The 17008-nt window shown below is 43.6% G+C and overlaps 1 protein-coding gene across 10 annotated transcripts in view; it reads left to right on the top strand.

Moving 5' to 3' along the window:
• Nucleotides 1-17008, top strand: part of TIAM1 (T-cell lymphoma invasion and metastasis 1) — a 146394-nt gene that overhangs the window by 103190 nt on the left and 26196 nt on the right. For all 10 annotated transcript variants that reach the window (XM_021404132.1, XM_021404143.1, XM_021404124.1 and 7 more), the window contains 2 exons: nt 4016-4102; nt 7590-7814. In XM_021404132.1, coding sequence (XP_021259807.1) covers nt 4016-4102; nt 7590-7814 — 312 coding nt within the window. The remainder of the gene's footprint in view (nt 1-4015; nt 4103-7589; nt 7815-17008) is intronic.

The following is a 17008-nucleotide window of genomic DNA, read 5'->3' as shown; positions in this document are numbered from 1 at the left end:
CCTCCCTCTTCCCTCTTCCCTCTTCCCTCTTCCCTCTTCCCTCTTCCCTCTTCCCTCTTCCCTCTTCCCTCTTTCTCTTTCTCTTTCTCTTTCTCTTTCTCTTTCTCTTTCTCTTTCTCTTTCTCTTTCTCTTTCTCTTTCTCTTTCTCTTTCTCTTCCCTTTTCTGTGATAGACGGGAAAGACAATGAAATGCACTGTCATGTCCTGTGAAGGGGAATCAGCTGTGTGAGACATGGTATCTGGTCAGCAGCTCTGACCCTGCAGAGAGCAAATGCTCAGTACACCCCCCAAAAAAGCTAACTTTGCTCTCATTGAAAGCAAATGGCAAAACTTGCTTTGAGTTTAAACGGTAGCAGGATTTCTGAGTCTGCATGTGTCTCAGAAACAGTACTATATGGTCACTCAGTGACAAGTGTGTATCGAAATACTTGCATGCAAGGGAGCGGAGGAGGGTGAAATAGCTGTGCTGGTGCTGTCTTGGTGCTGGGGTAGGCTGTGGTTCATTCTGCAATCCTTTCCAGTGCCGTATTGTTAAGTACATGGGAGTTTTTAGTGCTTTTAGTCTCTGTATGGAACTAGTATTGTCTATACATGCTTTTACAGACCAGAAAGAAAACTAAAAGCACATTCATGAGCTATGGCAATGCAAAGATCAGAGCTTTGTAGTTGCAGCATAGATTCTTTTTAACAGGATTGCTTAAGGGTTCTTTCTGTTGCTTTTATTTTAAAAGAAGTCTAAATCAATAACATGGCTATAATGTCTCCAAGCATCTCTGCTTAGGTCTTTCTGTGAGAAGGCTTACATCTCATGTTGGCTCTCAGGAAGCTGGGCAACACAAGAAGCTCAGCCCCTGTTCACCAAGTGCTGAGAACAGGGTCAGGAGCCAGTACCACAGCTGAACATCTGCTGTGCTGAGGGATTTCTCGTTCTCTTGATTGCTTTTTTTTTCTGTTCAACCCTTCTCATACTTGCAAATTTTTAAAACAAATGTCCAAATCCCCTGTGCCTTGATTCCTCCAGAAGAACTGGAAAAGTCTTCATGACAGTGAAAAGAAAATGAGATTATGAAAATAATTAGTAGCATTACCTGTTGCTGTTCCTAGTATTCCAGCTATTTCAATAATAATTGTAAATCACCTTGAATTTTCAAGATACTTCACAAGCTGCTGTTACTTAATCCTGACAACGCGGGCTTAGAGCTGTTATCTCCTTTTAACGGACATGGCATCAAAGGTGGGGAGGTGAAATGCTTTCACAAAGGGTGCAATTAGACTGGCCAATCCAGCTCACTAGCCTAGCAGAAAGGTAAAATAATAAGTGAACAGCTGTATGCTGGCTTTACAAGCTGTTTACAGCCAGGTAAGAGATGCTGGTGCCAGCAAGGTGGCAGAACTGCTTCTGCAGGCATTAGCAAGCTCTTGGAGCAGCTTTGCCCTTGTGCCTGAGCAAACCTTGAGTTCAAGTGACATCAAGGGGACAGAGCATAGCATTTCAGGGAAGGCTCATCTGAGGGGCACTTTGGAGTGTTTCTGATGGCTAGTGTGCCTGTAATAAGAGACATTCCTGAAGTATCTGGCCATTGTGTTGGCCCTTGCCTTCATTACATCTGCCAACTGATTGCTGTTGCTGTGCTGTCTGGGCAGGTCCATACTCCTTTTTTTCACTAGTACCAGCCTCTTCATACAAGGCTGTGTGGGTAGAAATCAGGGAGCATTCCCATTAAGAGCCCACTGCTTCCAGCCCATGTGTGCATCAGGAACATCCCTATACTGATCCTTTCTTAGTGACTGTCTGCCCCAGGGGGTAGGGTTTTTTTTTGGTGGAAGCAGGTTTGTTCTGGTACTGTGCTGTTCTGGTGTGGCTGTGTGCACTCTTCAATGCTGACTTTTGTTCTCCTGTCATCATCAAAACTTTCCAATGAAGAAAAGGCTCTGTCAGGGTCACCATCCATCTCTTAACACCTGTGTTTCAGGGTCTATGCACAGTTTGATAATAATCTTTTTGGCAGTGATGCCAGCTTATGCAATCACTGTCACTTCCACCCACTCCTGCCCTTCCTCTCCTGCAGTGCTAGTACACGTGTTTGTGTGGAGCACCTGGAAAGTTAATCCAGACAAAAGCTGCACATTTGTACCATGTCCATATACAAACTAGACATACATATGCAAGCATATAGGTATGTATATATATATGTACACATACATTTCGCTGAGGTATTTCTCATCCAGATGAGTTCCCTGCTCTGCTGTGCTGCATGGCAGTGAAAGCACTGGCAGCAGCGCTGCAAAGGGACAGGAGTGCTCCTTCAAATTGTTTATCAGATCTAGCTACTGAATCTGTTGCCACTGTGGCAACAGAGCACTGTTTATCCATACCTGGAGTGTAGTCACACACCCTGTCTGCGGGGGGGTTAAGTAGACTTGTGAGGTGGTCATTCTGAGGCTGCTGGTTGCCCATCTCTTATCTCTTAAAGCTGATGACAGCACGTGTAATGTCTCCTTACATACATTCTGCCAGTAATTATTGCTCTGGCTGAATTAAAATGCAACTACATAAGCACATAGCCCCGACATATTGGAGGAGGAAGCTGTTTTCTCATGGAGAAGAAGGGAGCTTGGGACAGGCTGGATATCATCTCCCAGTTAGCTACAATAAGAACGTGAGATGCATTACAGATTTGTTTTAACTGTATGGTAGTTGGAGTCAAGGCAGTACAGCAAAACAGCATTTCAGTTGCAAAACGGTGATTATTTTAATAACTGATCATTTGTGCTGACTCTAACTGCAGTCTTGGGTACGCTCCACCATGCTTGTGGTTTAGGTTTTCCAGGTAGGCTTTGCAGTGATGACAATCAATAGCTACTATTTTTTTTCATCTGCTCTTTTGCTTAGTTAAGAGTTTCTCTCTGCCAAAGCTAGTGTGTTGAGTGAGCTTCACAAAGTTTGTTTTATCCAGGCTGAGGAACTCAGTAAGCCACAAAAGGCCATATGCTGCTAGCTTCTAAGCTGACACATTCTTCCCCCTCCTTTTCTTTTTAAATGATATATAGAAAAAATGACTTCTCGTCCATAACCATCAACTTGAGGGGAGTCCTAAAGTCAGAATGGGCTCTCAGCACATCTGCTTCCTCTTGGCTGGTGGCTCCATGTAAAACAAGCACCTCCGCCCCTAGAGATTTGGAAATGTTTTTCTAGTTGGAAAAAGAGCAAATGGTTGCCTATACCCATTTAGGGAGCAATGAAGTTTCAGAAAGGCAAATGTTCTGCTTTAGATAACTCAACAGTAAATAAGCAAGGTCTGCTTAACTAAACACATTGTATTTACTTTACACATTATTATCTTGCACAGCGTCAAACCCAAATGGCAAGAAAATCACCAAAACCAAATGTAACAGTACCATTTGCGCTGTTAAAATTAAGACTTTGTCAGTACTTCCATTATAAGGTTGTTCTGTGGGTCTCTAGTGCAGCTATAAAATGTATGCTGAAACTTGGCAAGTAACAGATCGCGCCAGGAGAAACTGAGAAAAGAAAGGGGGAGAGAGAAAGGCTACATTTCTACAAACTTCAAAAAGTAGAGTTTGACTCTAGCAGGCACTGTTGTGCATTATATGAGTTAAGGATGGCATGTCAACCATAACTGTCAGCTTCCTGACTTTTGTTGGTTTGGTTCACAAACCACAGCTCTGTACAGCTTTTGTCTGCAAACAGCAAACTTCTTGAAATGACCTTTGAGAAGAGAATTTGAAGTGTGTTCCAACGTTTTGCAGCTGTGCTATACTTAAATAAAACTGTAAATGATTTATGTATAAACTCAGAAATTAAGTTTTTTCTTAAAGACGCTTTTTCACTTTTCAGCATTTGTAAAGGTTTAAGGAAAGGAAGAAGGGAAAAGTTCGTGACCACTTTGTCAAGAACAGGCACAGCACAGCCTTCCCTGTAGTGCATTTAGCTGTGAGGAAACACTGGAGTTGCTTGGTGCTTTCTAACCATGTGACTGGGTATCTTCCTAGGTTTCTCTCTGTCATCTGTGGAAGAAGAAGGAATTCGTCGTCTGTATGTGAATGGTGTCAAAGAGACAGGCCTAGCTTTCAAGAAAGGTAAAAGACATTTTAAATTTACATTTGCTGTTGTTTGTGTAATCCTGAGATCGTGAGATTGTTGGGATGGGAGTTCTACAAACACACCAAACTCAGGATCCAAGTCCAAAAGAGATTATGCTCTTTTCGCAAGAACTTGGAAGTACTGGGTGCTTGGTTGTTCTGCTCTTTAGATCAACTATGCTGAATAGTCAACCTCTTTTAATTCTGAGTTACTATGTATGTAGGAGGGTTCTTTGCAGTGTTAAAGAAGAGCAGGAGCCCTCTCAAGTCAGTCCCTGTGACATAAATAGGTACTGTAGAAGATATCCTGTTACCCTCTGTGGCTGGGGTTGCTGCCTGTATTTTTGTGCCCGGCCTTTTCAGAAAGCATAAAAGCAACAGAAACCAGCAGACAGAACTAGGCTGTCAGACTCATCCCAGCACAGAGCAGGAACCATAGAATTGTTTGAATTGGAAGGGACCTCTAAAGGCCATCTGGTCCAACCCTCCTTGCACTGAACAGAGGCACCTACAGCTCCATCGGGTGCTCAGAGCCCCGTCCAGCCTGACCTCGAGTGTCTCCAGCAGCAGGGGCATCCACCACCTCTCTGGGCAACATGTTCCAGTGGTTCACCACCATGGTTCCACCATGCCTTACCCAAGCTGAAGTCAACCCTGACACCACCACGCCCTTGCTGCTTTTTCCTGTTCATTGCCCTCTCCAGTGTGCTGGCACTGCTGCTCCTACAGTCACAGGAGAGGCTTGTCAGGGAGACAGGCAAATTTTGAAGAGTAATATGGGGGACAAGAAGAGTAGGAAGATGCTCACCTCATCATAGCCCATTAGTGCACCGAGTCCTTGAAAACACCTTCAGAGTTTTCTTGTAGAGTGGTTTTGTGGTAGTTCAGAGCTTACTCAACAGCTTGCAGTTGCTGAAAGCAATGGGAGTTGTTCTCCCCCAAACTGGAGCTGTCTGCTTCAGCTCATTGTCTTGCTAGAAAACTGCTGTGGCAGAAACATGTGACTGGTTTTCTGACCCACTAGCAAAAGTGTTTGGCTTGCATTGCAGTGAAGCAAGTGGCAAAAGTGGCAGAGGGGAGGGACTGAAGCTGGGAGAGACCGGGGTGAGCAGTTTTGGCTGCAGAGAGCCTGGAGTTTCGCTCAGTTTAGCATCTAGCTTCACCTGAAGAAAACCACGTGGAGGGTTCTGGGGGCTGCTGCATGTTGATAAAGCTTGAGAAGGCCATTTCTCTCTGTCCTGTCCCTCTTCGCCCCACCTCAGCCCCACACAGTGGGTGGTAATTCTCTGGTGGATGGGATGGAGATTCTGCCAAAAGCCCTGAAGGAGAACTTGAGGTCAGCTCTCTGCCAGCCTGCACCAGGGAAGTAAACCTCTGTGGGCTTCCCGTGGAGAACAAAGAGAAAATGAGGAGGAGGCTGGGGTACAGCAACAGGGCTTTCTTGTTTGCCTTCAGGAAATGTTTGAATGGCAGTTTAAATGAATGCATGGATAAACACTGCCTCCTATGGGGCTGAAGTGCTAAAACATGCTTTCAGTGATACATTGCTCTTCTTAGTTTATATAAAAAGCCACTTCTGTATTGACAGTATTTGGCAGGATATTATGAGAAAATACGCATAGTTAGCAGAGAGGAAACCTCTCTCTTCCTCCCATTATTTACATTTATGCTTGCATTTGACTGCACTTCCTACAATAAATTTAACCAGAAGAGTTACAGTATTTCCTTTTCAATCTTTTTTCCAAATGGAAAACTCTTAAATTTTATTTTCTGCTAATTCTTTTTGTGATTTTTTTTCCTGTTGGTATGCATGAGCTGGGCCATTGTTGGAATTTGAGATACTCAGTTGTACCGAGCTATACGTCATGCTTCATCCCAAATGATTCAAAGCAAGAATTACAAGGAGTAAATGAAGCCTCAGATGTGATATTTATGGTTACAGGCATATTAATGCACTACCATTATGAGATAGAATCACTAAGTAGAATAAATGAAATAATGCAAAATACTTGACTTGCTTTGTTTTGTCCTCATTTCAAATACGATTTTACGGTCCATTTACTTTGAAGCTATTCTATCTATTTCATCGTATTCTTTCTGAAACTGTGCTCCCTGCTGCAGTTTCTGGGCACAATTACACGCATTTAAGAGAGATCTCAATTTTCCTACAAAGGCTGAAGCCCTTTAGCCTCCTCCCTCCACCACGTTTCTTTCTCAAATGAAGATAGGTAATCTTTCCAGGAGAATGGTTGCAACTTGCAGCTCAGGCTCATTGAGTTGGACCTTTCATCGTGGCTTAAGGGTGGACACGGAACCTGCAAAGGCAGGTCAGATAGGGTAGGTCACCTGCAAGGAGCAGCTCTTTTGGCCCAGTAAATTCCAGCTTTCCACCCTGTAAGTGCAAGAATGGTGACTGGGATGCCACAACAGTCCCTTTGATGGCCACTGCAGAGTACGCTTTTCCATACTCTGTGGGGCAGATGCCTACAGGGGGCTGCTGCTGTCCTCCTCAGTGATGAATGCAGTCCTGATGACTGACCTAAAGGCAGACTGGCCCTGGAAGTTATTTGGGTTAAACCCCGGCCCAGCCCGCTGTTTTCATTTGGAGAGCAGGCTGAGGGGAAGGTCAGGTCTCCTGTTTGACCCCAGAGGGCTGCAAGTTGTCTGACACATTTCTGCATCACCCCGAGGCTAGCGGGAGTCAGCTGCTTCCTCTGCAGAACCCCTTTTCCCTTGGGCACTGGGGCTATAAATAGCTCCTGAAATTAGATTGAAAAGAACATGGCAGACTTACCAAGTGCTAAAATTTGCCTTTGTGGAAGATCTATATGTTGGCATGTTATTCAGACAGGGACAGGGAGGAGGCTGTTTGAAGTCCTACACAGGTTAAGTGCAAAATGTTACCTGTCTTCCTAGGTGCATCAGTAGGTGACCGCTTTGTATAAAAGCGTGCACTTGTACAGAAAATTAAAAGCAAAAATCAACCCTGTCCAGCAGCACAACAGCTGGCGTAGCAGTTCTGGGAAGCTAGCTGGGCTGCTCGTTGAGAGCCCCTGCCCCCCAGAGCAGAGGGACAAACCCAACCATTTCACCCGGCCCAGTCCTTCCTCTGTCCTGTGTGCGGAGCCTCAGAGGTCTGCCTCTGTCCTTAAGCATCCATTTATGTATGAGGATTATGTTTAGTACAATGGCTTGATGCACAGCAGCTGTCCCCCCGCAGTGACATGAAGAAAGACAGGATATGTTCCTGTTAGTACCTTGTGAGGGACTTTCTGGGCATTACACGCTTATGGATACTGGAATACCAGCCTAACAACAGATCTCACTGAAGTCCATCCAATTTCAATATCATTTGCAGTCATACATGTTCGTTTAATGTCTAGACACTGCGCTGTCTGGCACTTTATAAATACTCAGCTGAGTCCCTTGATGTCTGTGAGTAGTGTCACTGTGCAAGTCTTACCTGTTCCTTTTTATGTTTCAGGCCTGAAAGCTGGTGATGAAATTGTGGAGATTAACAAGAAAGCTGCTGAAGATCTGGACTCAGCTTTGCTGAAAGATGTCCTTGTTCAGCCTTCACTGTGTCTTACTGTGCGTACCTATCCTGAGATAGAGGAAGGGCAAAAATTAATGCAGCCACCACCACGTCGCTTGGAAAACCCATCTGACTTGAGTGACAGCACACTGGTGTTTGCTGGAAACAACCAAGGTATTGGGTTCAATGTAGGAATTATCAGCAGGAGGATTGATGTTTCCAGGATGCTGTTGCAGTCCCATTGATCGCTGTCTGTAACTTCTGTGATGGCAGTGAAAAGAATTACAGTCTGAGTGCACTGGGTAGATAATAAATGAGATCTGGAGGCTGTAAGGTATAATCTGTAATAGCAATGAAGGATGACTGTGTACACAGTTAGGCTGTGAAATATGTCATCCCTGCGAGCGTGTCCCATAATCTAGCTGTGCTTCCAGCACGTCACACACCTGACTGCTCGCTTACTTCTTGGCTGCACAGGAGGTATCTTTACCTCTGGATTTGCCCACAGGTATATGCACAGCAGGGAGGGAAGAAGGAATAAGCGTTCATCCTCTCTGGGATCAGCCATGAGCCCCATGTATTTGATGAGACACATGAATAACTCACAGGGACGGTAGAAAACCCCTCGAGGTAGAGCTCGGTGTTAGAGCCAAATGTACCTACCTGGTCCTACAGCACACTGAGGTGGGAAGGGACATACCTGCCCTCCTACTGTGCTGCTCAGAGAACTGAACCGCATGGCAGACAGTTAACCTCTAGAAGATGTGAACTGTTTGCTACTAGTTTGGCTTCCTAAACTAGATGAGAACAAACAGGTAAGTGGCTGTTGGAGAGCAGGACCGCACCTTGGGCAGGTCCTAGCCATTGTGGGTCTAAGACAGCAGTGCTGAGAATTGCACTGCGATAGCAGGAAAGCTCTTGCACTGTGTCTCCTCATACTTACATGTTTCTTAATGTCCCCCCTACTTCAAAAGATAAGAGGATATTGTATATACCTGTGCACTTTAAGTTTTTTTGGAATAATTTAAAAATCAGGAAAAATGTGTGAAACGGCCAAAAAGAAGTAGTTTCTGGTTAACCCAGTCTATTCAAAGCTGAGGCAAATTTTGGCTTCCAGTCAAAAGTGATTGGTTTCTGAATATGTCAGAGTATTTAGTATTAGCCCCAGAGTAAAGGTTTCATAAATGTCAAAATAATTGTTCTGACATCTGTGAAATGGTTTTGTTTTGGGCGTTCGGAGCAGGAGGGGCTGTTCCTGCATTCTATTGGGACTCAGGTCAGCCTTCTCCCAGAATGTGTCTCTGATTGTTGTAGTCACCCAGTGCAGGGATTTCTTTGGTGGGTCTGGGTGCACACCTGAGCTGACCCAGAAGCTGTGTGAGTACATTAGTATGATGCTGAGCAGGAATAAACAAGCCACAGTAAGAGCTTGCTTGCTTGGACTCAGGACCAAGCTGACTCATCACTGCCTGCGAAGTATCTATCGGGTGGGTACAGCCTGCTGCTCTGTTCTGCTGAAAGTATTTACTGAAAGTGATCTAGCAAAAACGTCCTTGTTCTGATAGCAGGAGCACATAGTGAGGATGGTGAAAAATAGACCCCAACTGTGACTTTTGAGAGTGTGGTGATATTCATAGCAAGTGGAATAGTGCAAACAAGAAGGCTTAGCATCAGCTTTTTGCAGTACCTCTAAAGATATGGATAAAAGCAGCCTCATGTATGATGTGGGATAAATCCCCCAAGGCAGTTAAAATTAAACGATTTCAGAAGGACCGTCTTCCATTTTAATTTTCATTGAACTTTTTCAAGTTAGGGTTCTGTGCTGAAAAATCGACTCAAGCTCTCATTGTAAATGTTAGTAGCTGGCCACCAGATGTCCCCATTTCCTACATAACACCACTTCTTTGTGGCCCATCCTTCTGCCTTTGCCTGTGCTTTTCCAGTGAAACCCCTGCTGACTGCACTTACGCCTTGGAGTTCTGCCCTGGGTGCAAAGAACTGGAAGCTAGGTCTTTCGTGTTTATGTAATATGGTGATTTCTAAGCCAGAGGAATAACACTTCGTAACACAGAGTCTCAATTGCTGAACTCATTAAGCAGCTTCCCTGCCACTCTCAGTGCTCTACATAATTTTTTTTGAATATTTAGGTCACAGAGGGGTCCTTTTTCTTGCTGAGAGTCAGATAGTGTGTGATTTGCCAACTGGCATTTTCATATTGCCCAATAGTGATGCTGTGGGCACCATATGGAATGAAGACATAAGACATGGCTGATGAACACATCTCAGCAAAACCAGACCACCTGCCTCTGCTGTGTTGTAGATACCACTTCCTTTGTGCTGCACTCAGTTTGAGCATGGTCTGTGCTCTTTTCTAAAGTTTTTCCCAATTCAGGTTTTTTCTCCTTATCTTGGTGATGTGGAAGGTCTTCTTTCCCATGTCCTGCAGTAAAGGCATTTAAACTCCTTGGTGCGCCAAATGCCTGTGTCTTTGATATCTCTCCAGGGCTGGGGCACAGCTTCAGGGCTTCCTTCTCCAGTCACGTATCTCTTGGTTCAGCTGTCAGGCACTGGAACAAGCTCCCTAAAGCAATGGTCATGGCAATGAGCTGCTGGTGTTCAAGAAGCATATGGATAATACTCTCAGACATAAGGTCTGATTTTTGGGTGGTGCTTTGTGGAGCCTGGAGTTGGACTCAGTGATCCTTATGGATCCCTTCCAACTCAGGATGTTCTGTGATTTTATGACTACTTTTGGTGTGCTTCAGCCAGTTCCTGTGGTTTTTCTTTCATGCGACAGGCGCCAAAGAAGCTAGAGCTCTCCTGACATTTGCTTCCCTTCAAAATGCAGCTCATGTTAAGGTGGGAGTTGCCTTCACCCATCCTCAAAGCGGAAGGAATGCTTGTTTAACCAAAAGAAGCAGCAAAATAGTTCATCAGCAGATGTGCAGGTGTTTATGGCAGCTTCTGAAAGCGCTGTAATTGCCATATGAAATACGCCTCTGAAGAACGACATTAAGACAGTGTTTAAAGCTAAACAACGCCAGTGCTTTAATTTGGAATGACTTACCCTGGGGTGGGAATGAAAGCAACGATCTGCATCCAGCTTTGCGATTTGGAGGCAGGTGTTTTGATCTTCTCCATCAATTTCTCTCTACTTAGATTTTAATAGAACACAGTGTTTTATTGAAGCCTTTATTCTTCTGGCTCAGTGCTTTTTCACTTTTTTTTTCTTTCTTTCTTTCTTTTCTTTTTTTTTACCTAAAACTGGATTCATTTGACATTTTAAAAAAGAGATATATGCTTTGATTTGGGGGATTGTATCTGCACCTTAGATTTTAGGTCTCTGCTCTGCAGCTTCTTGCAGAAAGCGTTCGAGTATGAAATATCCACTGACCCATTTATTTGTATCCTTGTTGATTGCTGGCAGTTTGGCTGGCTAGGCAAATCAGCTCCATTATTCTAAGCGTTATTTATAGCGTGCAGATTTTTCCTTCACTCCTGAACTAGTATAACCTCTGTTTCAGCAGGGGAGTGAAGTATTACTGGGCCAGCATGCTAGCAGGTATAAATCACCTGTAGACCCCATCCATTTCACAGAAACTCACAGTGTGGTTGCGTGATCTTGCTGATGTCCTGTCATTATTGTCATCTCTGCTGCAATTCTTCATATCCTGTGAAGTCAGCAAAGGGCAGAGCTTTTGTTTGAGGCATGATGTATTGTATGTTTTCAATAGAAAATAGTGCGTTACAAGTTTGTTCATTTTTTAAGGAAACTTTGCTAGCGCCTTCCAGGAGCAAGGCCTGCATGTGTTTCAAGGAGCTGACCTTGATGAAGTAGTGCCTGCCAATGTGTTTGTTAAATGCAATGTGACTTACAGCTGCTTCATTACCTAAAACCACCTTGTACATGCAGAGGTTGTGGCTGGAGCCTGCAAATCAACTCTGTGGCAGCTGTTACTTCATTGTGTTGTCTTAACGGGCTATTCTTGGGATGACCTTGGGTTTTACATCTCTAATTGATGTAAAAATATCATCTTGAATGTGATGTATACTTTCCCCTAGGCATTTGCTCTGTGTCAGGCTTGCAGAGCCACAGGTTTTCTTCCATTCATCTATTAGTATTTTTCCTGGCTGTCAGTCTTTTCTCCTGATGCAACCTGCATAATTCTGTCTGGAGCCCCACAGCATGTTTTCCTTATTGCCTAAAATGATTGGTGAGAGCTCTCTCCCATTCCCATGAGAAGTGGCTTGTCTCCACTCAATCCAGAGATAGAGAGTTTGGAAGCTGGAAATGCGGGGTCACATCTCCGCCAAACCAGTGAAGCATAAAGGAGATATTTTGTTATTAGAGGGGCTTTGGAATTTAGGAAGAGAGTGTGGTGTGTTATCCATATTTGTGTTCTCCCCACCATTAACTGCATTTTTTAAAATCTGGAGTGGACTTTCTGAAGTTTAGGCTTTGAATACTCTTGTATTTGTAGAGGAGGACACAAAGATGATCAGAGGGCTGGAGCACCTCTGCTATGAAGAAAGGCTGAGGGAGCTGGGCATCTTCAGTTCTGGAGAAGGCTTCGAGGAGACCTCACTGTGACCTTTCAGTACTTGAAGGGAACTTACTAAGCAGGAGGGAAGTGGACTTTTTACATGGGAAAATAGTGACAGAACAAAGGGGAATGGCTTTAGACTAGAAGAGAGGAGTTTTAGGTGAAGATGTTAGGCAGAAATCCTTTCCTCAGTGGGCGGTGAGGCGCTGGCATAGGCTGCCCGGAGAAGCTGTGGTGCCCCATCCCTGGAGGCGCTCAAGGCCAGGTTGGATGGGGCCCTGGGCAGCCTGAGCTGGTGGGGGCAGCCCTGCCCACGGCAGGGGGTAGGGCTGGGTGGGCTTTGAGCTCCCTTCCAACCCAAACCATTCTGTGATTCTATGATTCTGTAACATGGGAGACCTCTAGCGTGAGAGGTAACTCTGCAGGGGTAAGTGAAAGCCAAGTCACTGTGCAAAATGTAACTGATTAAAAAAAAAAAAAAAGATAAATATGCCTCTGTTTTGGATGAGTATGTCAATCTTCTAGATACGAGGCAGCTAGGCATTTTTAAGGAGGCTGTTAGTTTGTCGTTCAGAAAGCAGCAGAACTTGAGGCTTAAGTTAACACGCTGAAGAATATGGCATAAAAATGGAACAAACATGCATTATGCTGTTAGAATTGCTGTTGTTTTTCATTCCCTCCTTGTGTTGCCACATTTCCCCTTAGGCTAAGTAATTTTGATTTCAGAACAGGCTGAGAATATCAGTAACCTTAATTTCTTCTGGGTTACTTTCTTGAGACAACAACTAATTTTGTATCTTTTGTAGCATGTTCAGAAACCACTGTTATCATTCAATACTTGATTTAACAATTCCAGAGGCATTTACTTCAGCAGCAAGTGAGGTCCTTTGCATATAATCAAGCAGAGATGTACAGAACTGTTGACAAAAGATCAGCTTTTTCAAACCTTAGAAGCAAAAGCCTATGGAAGTTGCCCAAGTCAGAACTGTGTTTAGAGGACTCGTTTCTTCCTGACTCTTCAGAAGTCTGCCTGAGCTGCTGTTAAAATAAGTGTTGTGACTGCTAGCACGTTAGTTTTTGGATTGCAGCTTTGGGTTTTGAGTTCTTTCCATGTTAGCTGCAGTAAGCAAACTTCCTTCATCACTAGCAGGTTTGTAATTTTAATATTCTTGCTGTGTTGTCACTCCCTCTGCTGGCTCTGTGAACCATAAACTGGGTGTATTTTATAATTGCAGTGTCTCTGGTTTCCAGGGTCTCTGAGCATATGCCTCATTTCTGTGAATGTTCCTGCTTATTTGAAACAGTCAACTAAAGCATGATGCAAGTGTTTCACCAGGCAGCTGAACTGGGGAGGGTAAAAAGCAACTGAAGCAGGGAAGGTTTCACTGAATCTGAATTTTCCCTAAGAAGAGTGATTGAACTGAATAACATTCAGCATAGATTTTTAATGCTTAAGTAATCTAGTTGAAACAGAATGGGAAGCAATAGAGTTCTGGCAAAAGGAAGGGAGTTTTATGGGGCTTGCTCTTTTTCTAGTTGCTCCTGTGAGATCTTTGATCACTATGACTGAGATAATTGCAATGCAGTTTTGCAGATCTTTGGAGAGGTTATCAACTCTACGGAGCTTCCCTGGACAGAACATCCTTATGTAGAAAATGTTTCCTTCTCTAATGTTTCAGTGTTTCAAAGCTCTTTTCAACAAGAAAAAAAACAACCATATCTACCTGTTTAATTGTGGATCTGTTTGTTTCAGAGTTCTTCCATGTAATTACAGATTCTCTTCTGGAGAATCCTCTGTTTCTTTTTGAGGAAGTTGCTGTTGAACTGTGTAAGTTAGTCATATTCCTTTCTAGGCAAAAGTCAAACATGAGCCATGTGTGTCCTGGGTGCCATTTTTTCTGCACGGAGGAATTCTATTCCACACTTCTGCTTCATATGTACTTCCATGTCAGTTGCCGTGGTGTCAGACTGCCCCTCTGCTGCCATCTGTCACACAGCAACAAAATGTAATGGGCTACTGGCAGAAATGTTCAACCTTTGCTTCCACATCACCACCGTCTGCCTTTGATGTCGTGAGCCAACATAATGGAATAGGAGGCAGTACTTTTGGAGCAGCCCTCCTGAATGAAAAATTGGTTATTTACATGCATCTCTTTGTCTGGCTGTATAGGCAGCCATGTCCGCATAACTTGGGTGTGAGGGGAAGAACAAACAGGGCATGGCAAAGCTGGAAGAACTGCTTATAAAGCCATACCCTCGCTCACTAAATGACTTCTTTTTTGACTTCCAAGTTCCCATTTGTTCAAAGCAGTACCTTGTGCCTTGTGCATGCCAGCACCTCAGTTTTATCCCAACCTGAACATAAAAATGAGTTCCCTTTGTGGTGCAGTCTCAACTGTGGACCTGGTTCAGGCCTGAGCTGGAGCCAGATCTGCTTTCCTGGGTGACCACCCAGTGTTTCCTGTTTTGCAGTTGCCTTCCCAGTGCTTTAGCCATAGCATGTGCAGTGTCACTCATGTCCACTCCAGGGAGTGACTGAGGCCCCTCGGTGTGTCCAGCCCAGAGCAGAGGAGCTGAGGGGAGGCCTCATGGTGGCTGCAGCTCCTCACAGGGAGCACAGAGGCAGTGCTGAGCTCTGCTCTCTGTGACAGCGACAGGGCCCGAGGGAACGGCATGGAGATGTGTCAGGGGAGGGGCAGGTGGATTAAATTCAGCATTGCCAGTTCCACACCTGTAGGAATAGAGCATCAAGATATGAAAATTATGAACATGGAGGGTTTTTTGATTTCTATGCTGCTTTCTATGACTCGGAGGCCAGAAGCATGACTCTTCTGAGCTTTGCCCTACCTCTGACAAAGCTTGGCTGGAAATACTTATTTCCATTGCATTAAAAAGAATCATTAATTGTCTGGCACCAAGAACTAGGTTTTAAGAGCAGTACCAGATATTGAGGAATTCTCATTAAAAACTCAGGCGATAGCAGCCCCGCAAATGGGAAGCAGCAGACATGGGTTGTCGCTGTACTCAAGCATTATGTGATTCTCCAGGCATTTAAGTCGCAGCACCTCTGCTCTGGTGATATAAGACTTCCTTCTATTTTGTTAATTCAAGCCATAAGTAGAAGTTATTTAACAGGCATGAGTCATAATGTCACGGATATTGCACTGCCAAGGCAACCTGGGTGCTCTTGTGACCTCCATCTGTGCTTGTGGCACATGGATATGACCCCTTTTCCAGCTGCTTCTTGAGTTTCCCTTTCTAATTCATTAATGTCAAGTGAAGCCCACATGTTTTTGTCCCTAACGAACAGTGGTTGTTGGGCAGCATTCAGGTTTTACAGGAGGAAATGATCACATTGTCCTCTGAGCTCCTTGCAGAGCTAAAAAAAGGTTTACAAAGCAAAAATAGAGTGATGTAATGAACCTAACAGAAGTGGGACAGTAAATGGAAGGTATTAATTAGAAGGCTGTTGCAGGAACCTGCAGTGGTATTGAACTGATTGCCTGTGTTTAACAACCATTGGATTCCTACTAAAGTTGACATTGGCTGTGGGAGCTTAAGACTTTAGAAATACCCTGAGCACATGCACTGTGTGACTGCTCATTAAGACATAAGTGAAAGACTGCTTTCTACTGGGTAGAAGTGTTTACATTGCAGGAAACAGATTAAGTGTTGTTCCAATACACAGGAAAAGAAAAAGCGATAGCTTAAAAGCAAAACTCCAAACCCCCAAGCAAACATTATTTGCCTTCGTCTGGGGGTAAGAAACAGCTGTAGGATGTGTTTCATGCAACTTATAATGGAAAATTAATGGCAGTGAACACAGAATGCCCAAACCAAATCATGACACATAGCACATTTTACTCTTATTTTTTAATGGATAGTGTAAGAGTTTTAAGACTTTTTTGCACATTAATAGACACCAAAAAGCTGATAGTCTTAAGTTCCTGAAATTCTCAGGTCTCAGAAAGCAAGTCTCAGAAAACTTGGCTTCTTGCAGACAGAACACTTCCTCAAATAGATTTTATTTTGCCCAACATCTACTACAGAAGCGCATCTTTCTGGAAGGTAAACCTTTTCAAAAGAGAGCCACGTCTTTGGAAAGTTCAACTATGAACAATATTTTACGTTCTTTTTATTTTATTTGATGTCCAGTTTAGATCCATCCCAGTATACAGATATTTTCTGAATTTATATCCAGATTTTGGAATTCCATTTTTGCCATGTTATTTCCTAACCCATTAAAGAGGAAGTCTTGTACAAATATGCACTTGTTTCTTTAATGGTGGTTGGAACCTTGCAAGAATAGAAGCTGAAAGTTGAGTACTGAAGAAGTCAGACCTACATCTCAGTCCTGTTGCAGAGAGCCTTATGTAGGATGCATTCTAGAGCCAACATTACATAAAAACAAAAAAACTCTGTGAAAAAAGAGCAGTGGCTTTTCAAATGTGGCAAAAATATTTTTTCTTATTCAGTAAGGAAACATATTTCTTGGATACTGTTGATTCTGTACTGGGAGGCATATTTCAGACCAGTACAAATATAAACAAATATACTAGACATGGTTAATCAGTTTTGTTTTTGAATCTTCTCAGCAGCTTGCTGAATAAAAAGCCCATCCACACTATTCTGGCCTTTTTGGCCAAATCACACTATGTTTAGTGACAGCATATCAGTGTAACAGATGTGTGTTACCATCACTATGGCCTTTTTACTTACAGCGTCGCTATCTAGCTAAACGCCTTTTATAGACAAATATATGTGACTTACCTAAGTTGAAATGTCTAATTGAAAATAGGAAGGAATGTGAGAGTCAGCATAGGA

This window comes from Numida meleagris, chromosome 1 (genome assembly GCF_002078875.1).
Source record: "Numida meleagris isolate 19003 breed g44 Domestic line chromosome 1, NumMel1.0, whole genome shotgun sequence".
In the NCBI taxonomy this organism is placed as follows: domain Eukaryota; kingdom Metazoa; phylum Chordata; class Aves; order Galliformes; family Numididae; genus Numida; species Numida meleagris.
Note: the sequence above shows the minus strand (reverse complement) of the source record. Positions and strands in the feature narration are given on the sequence as shown.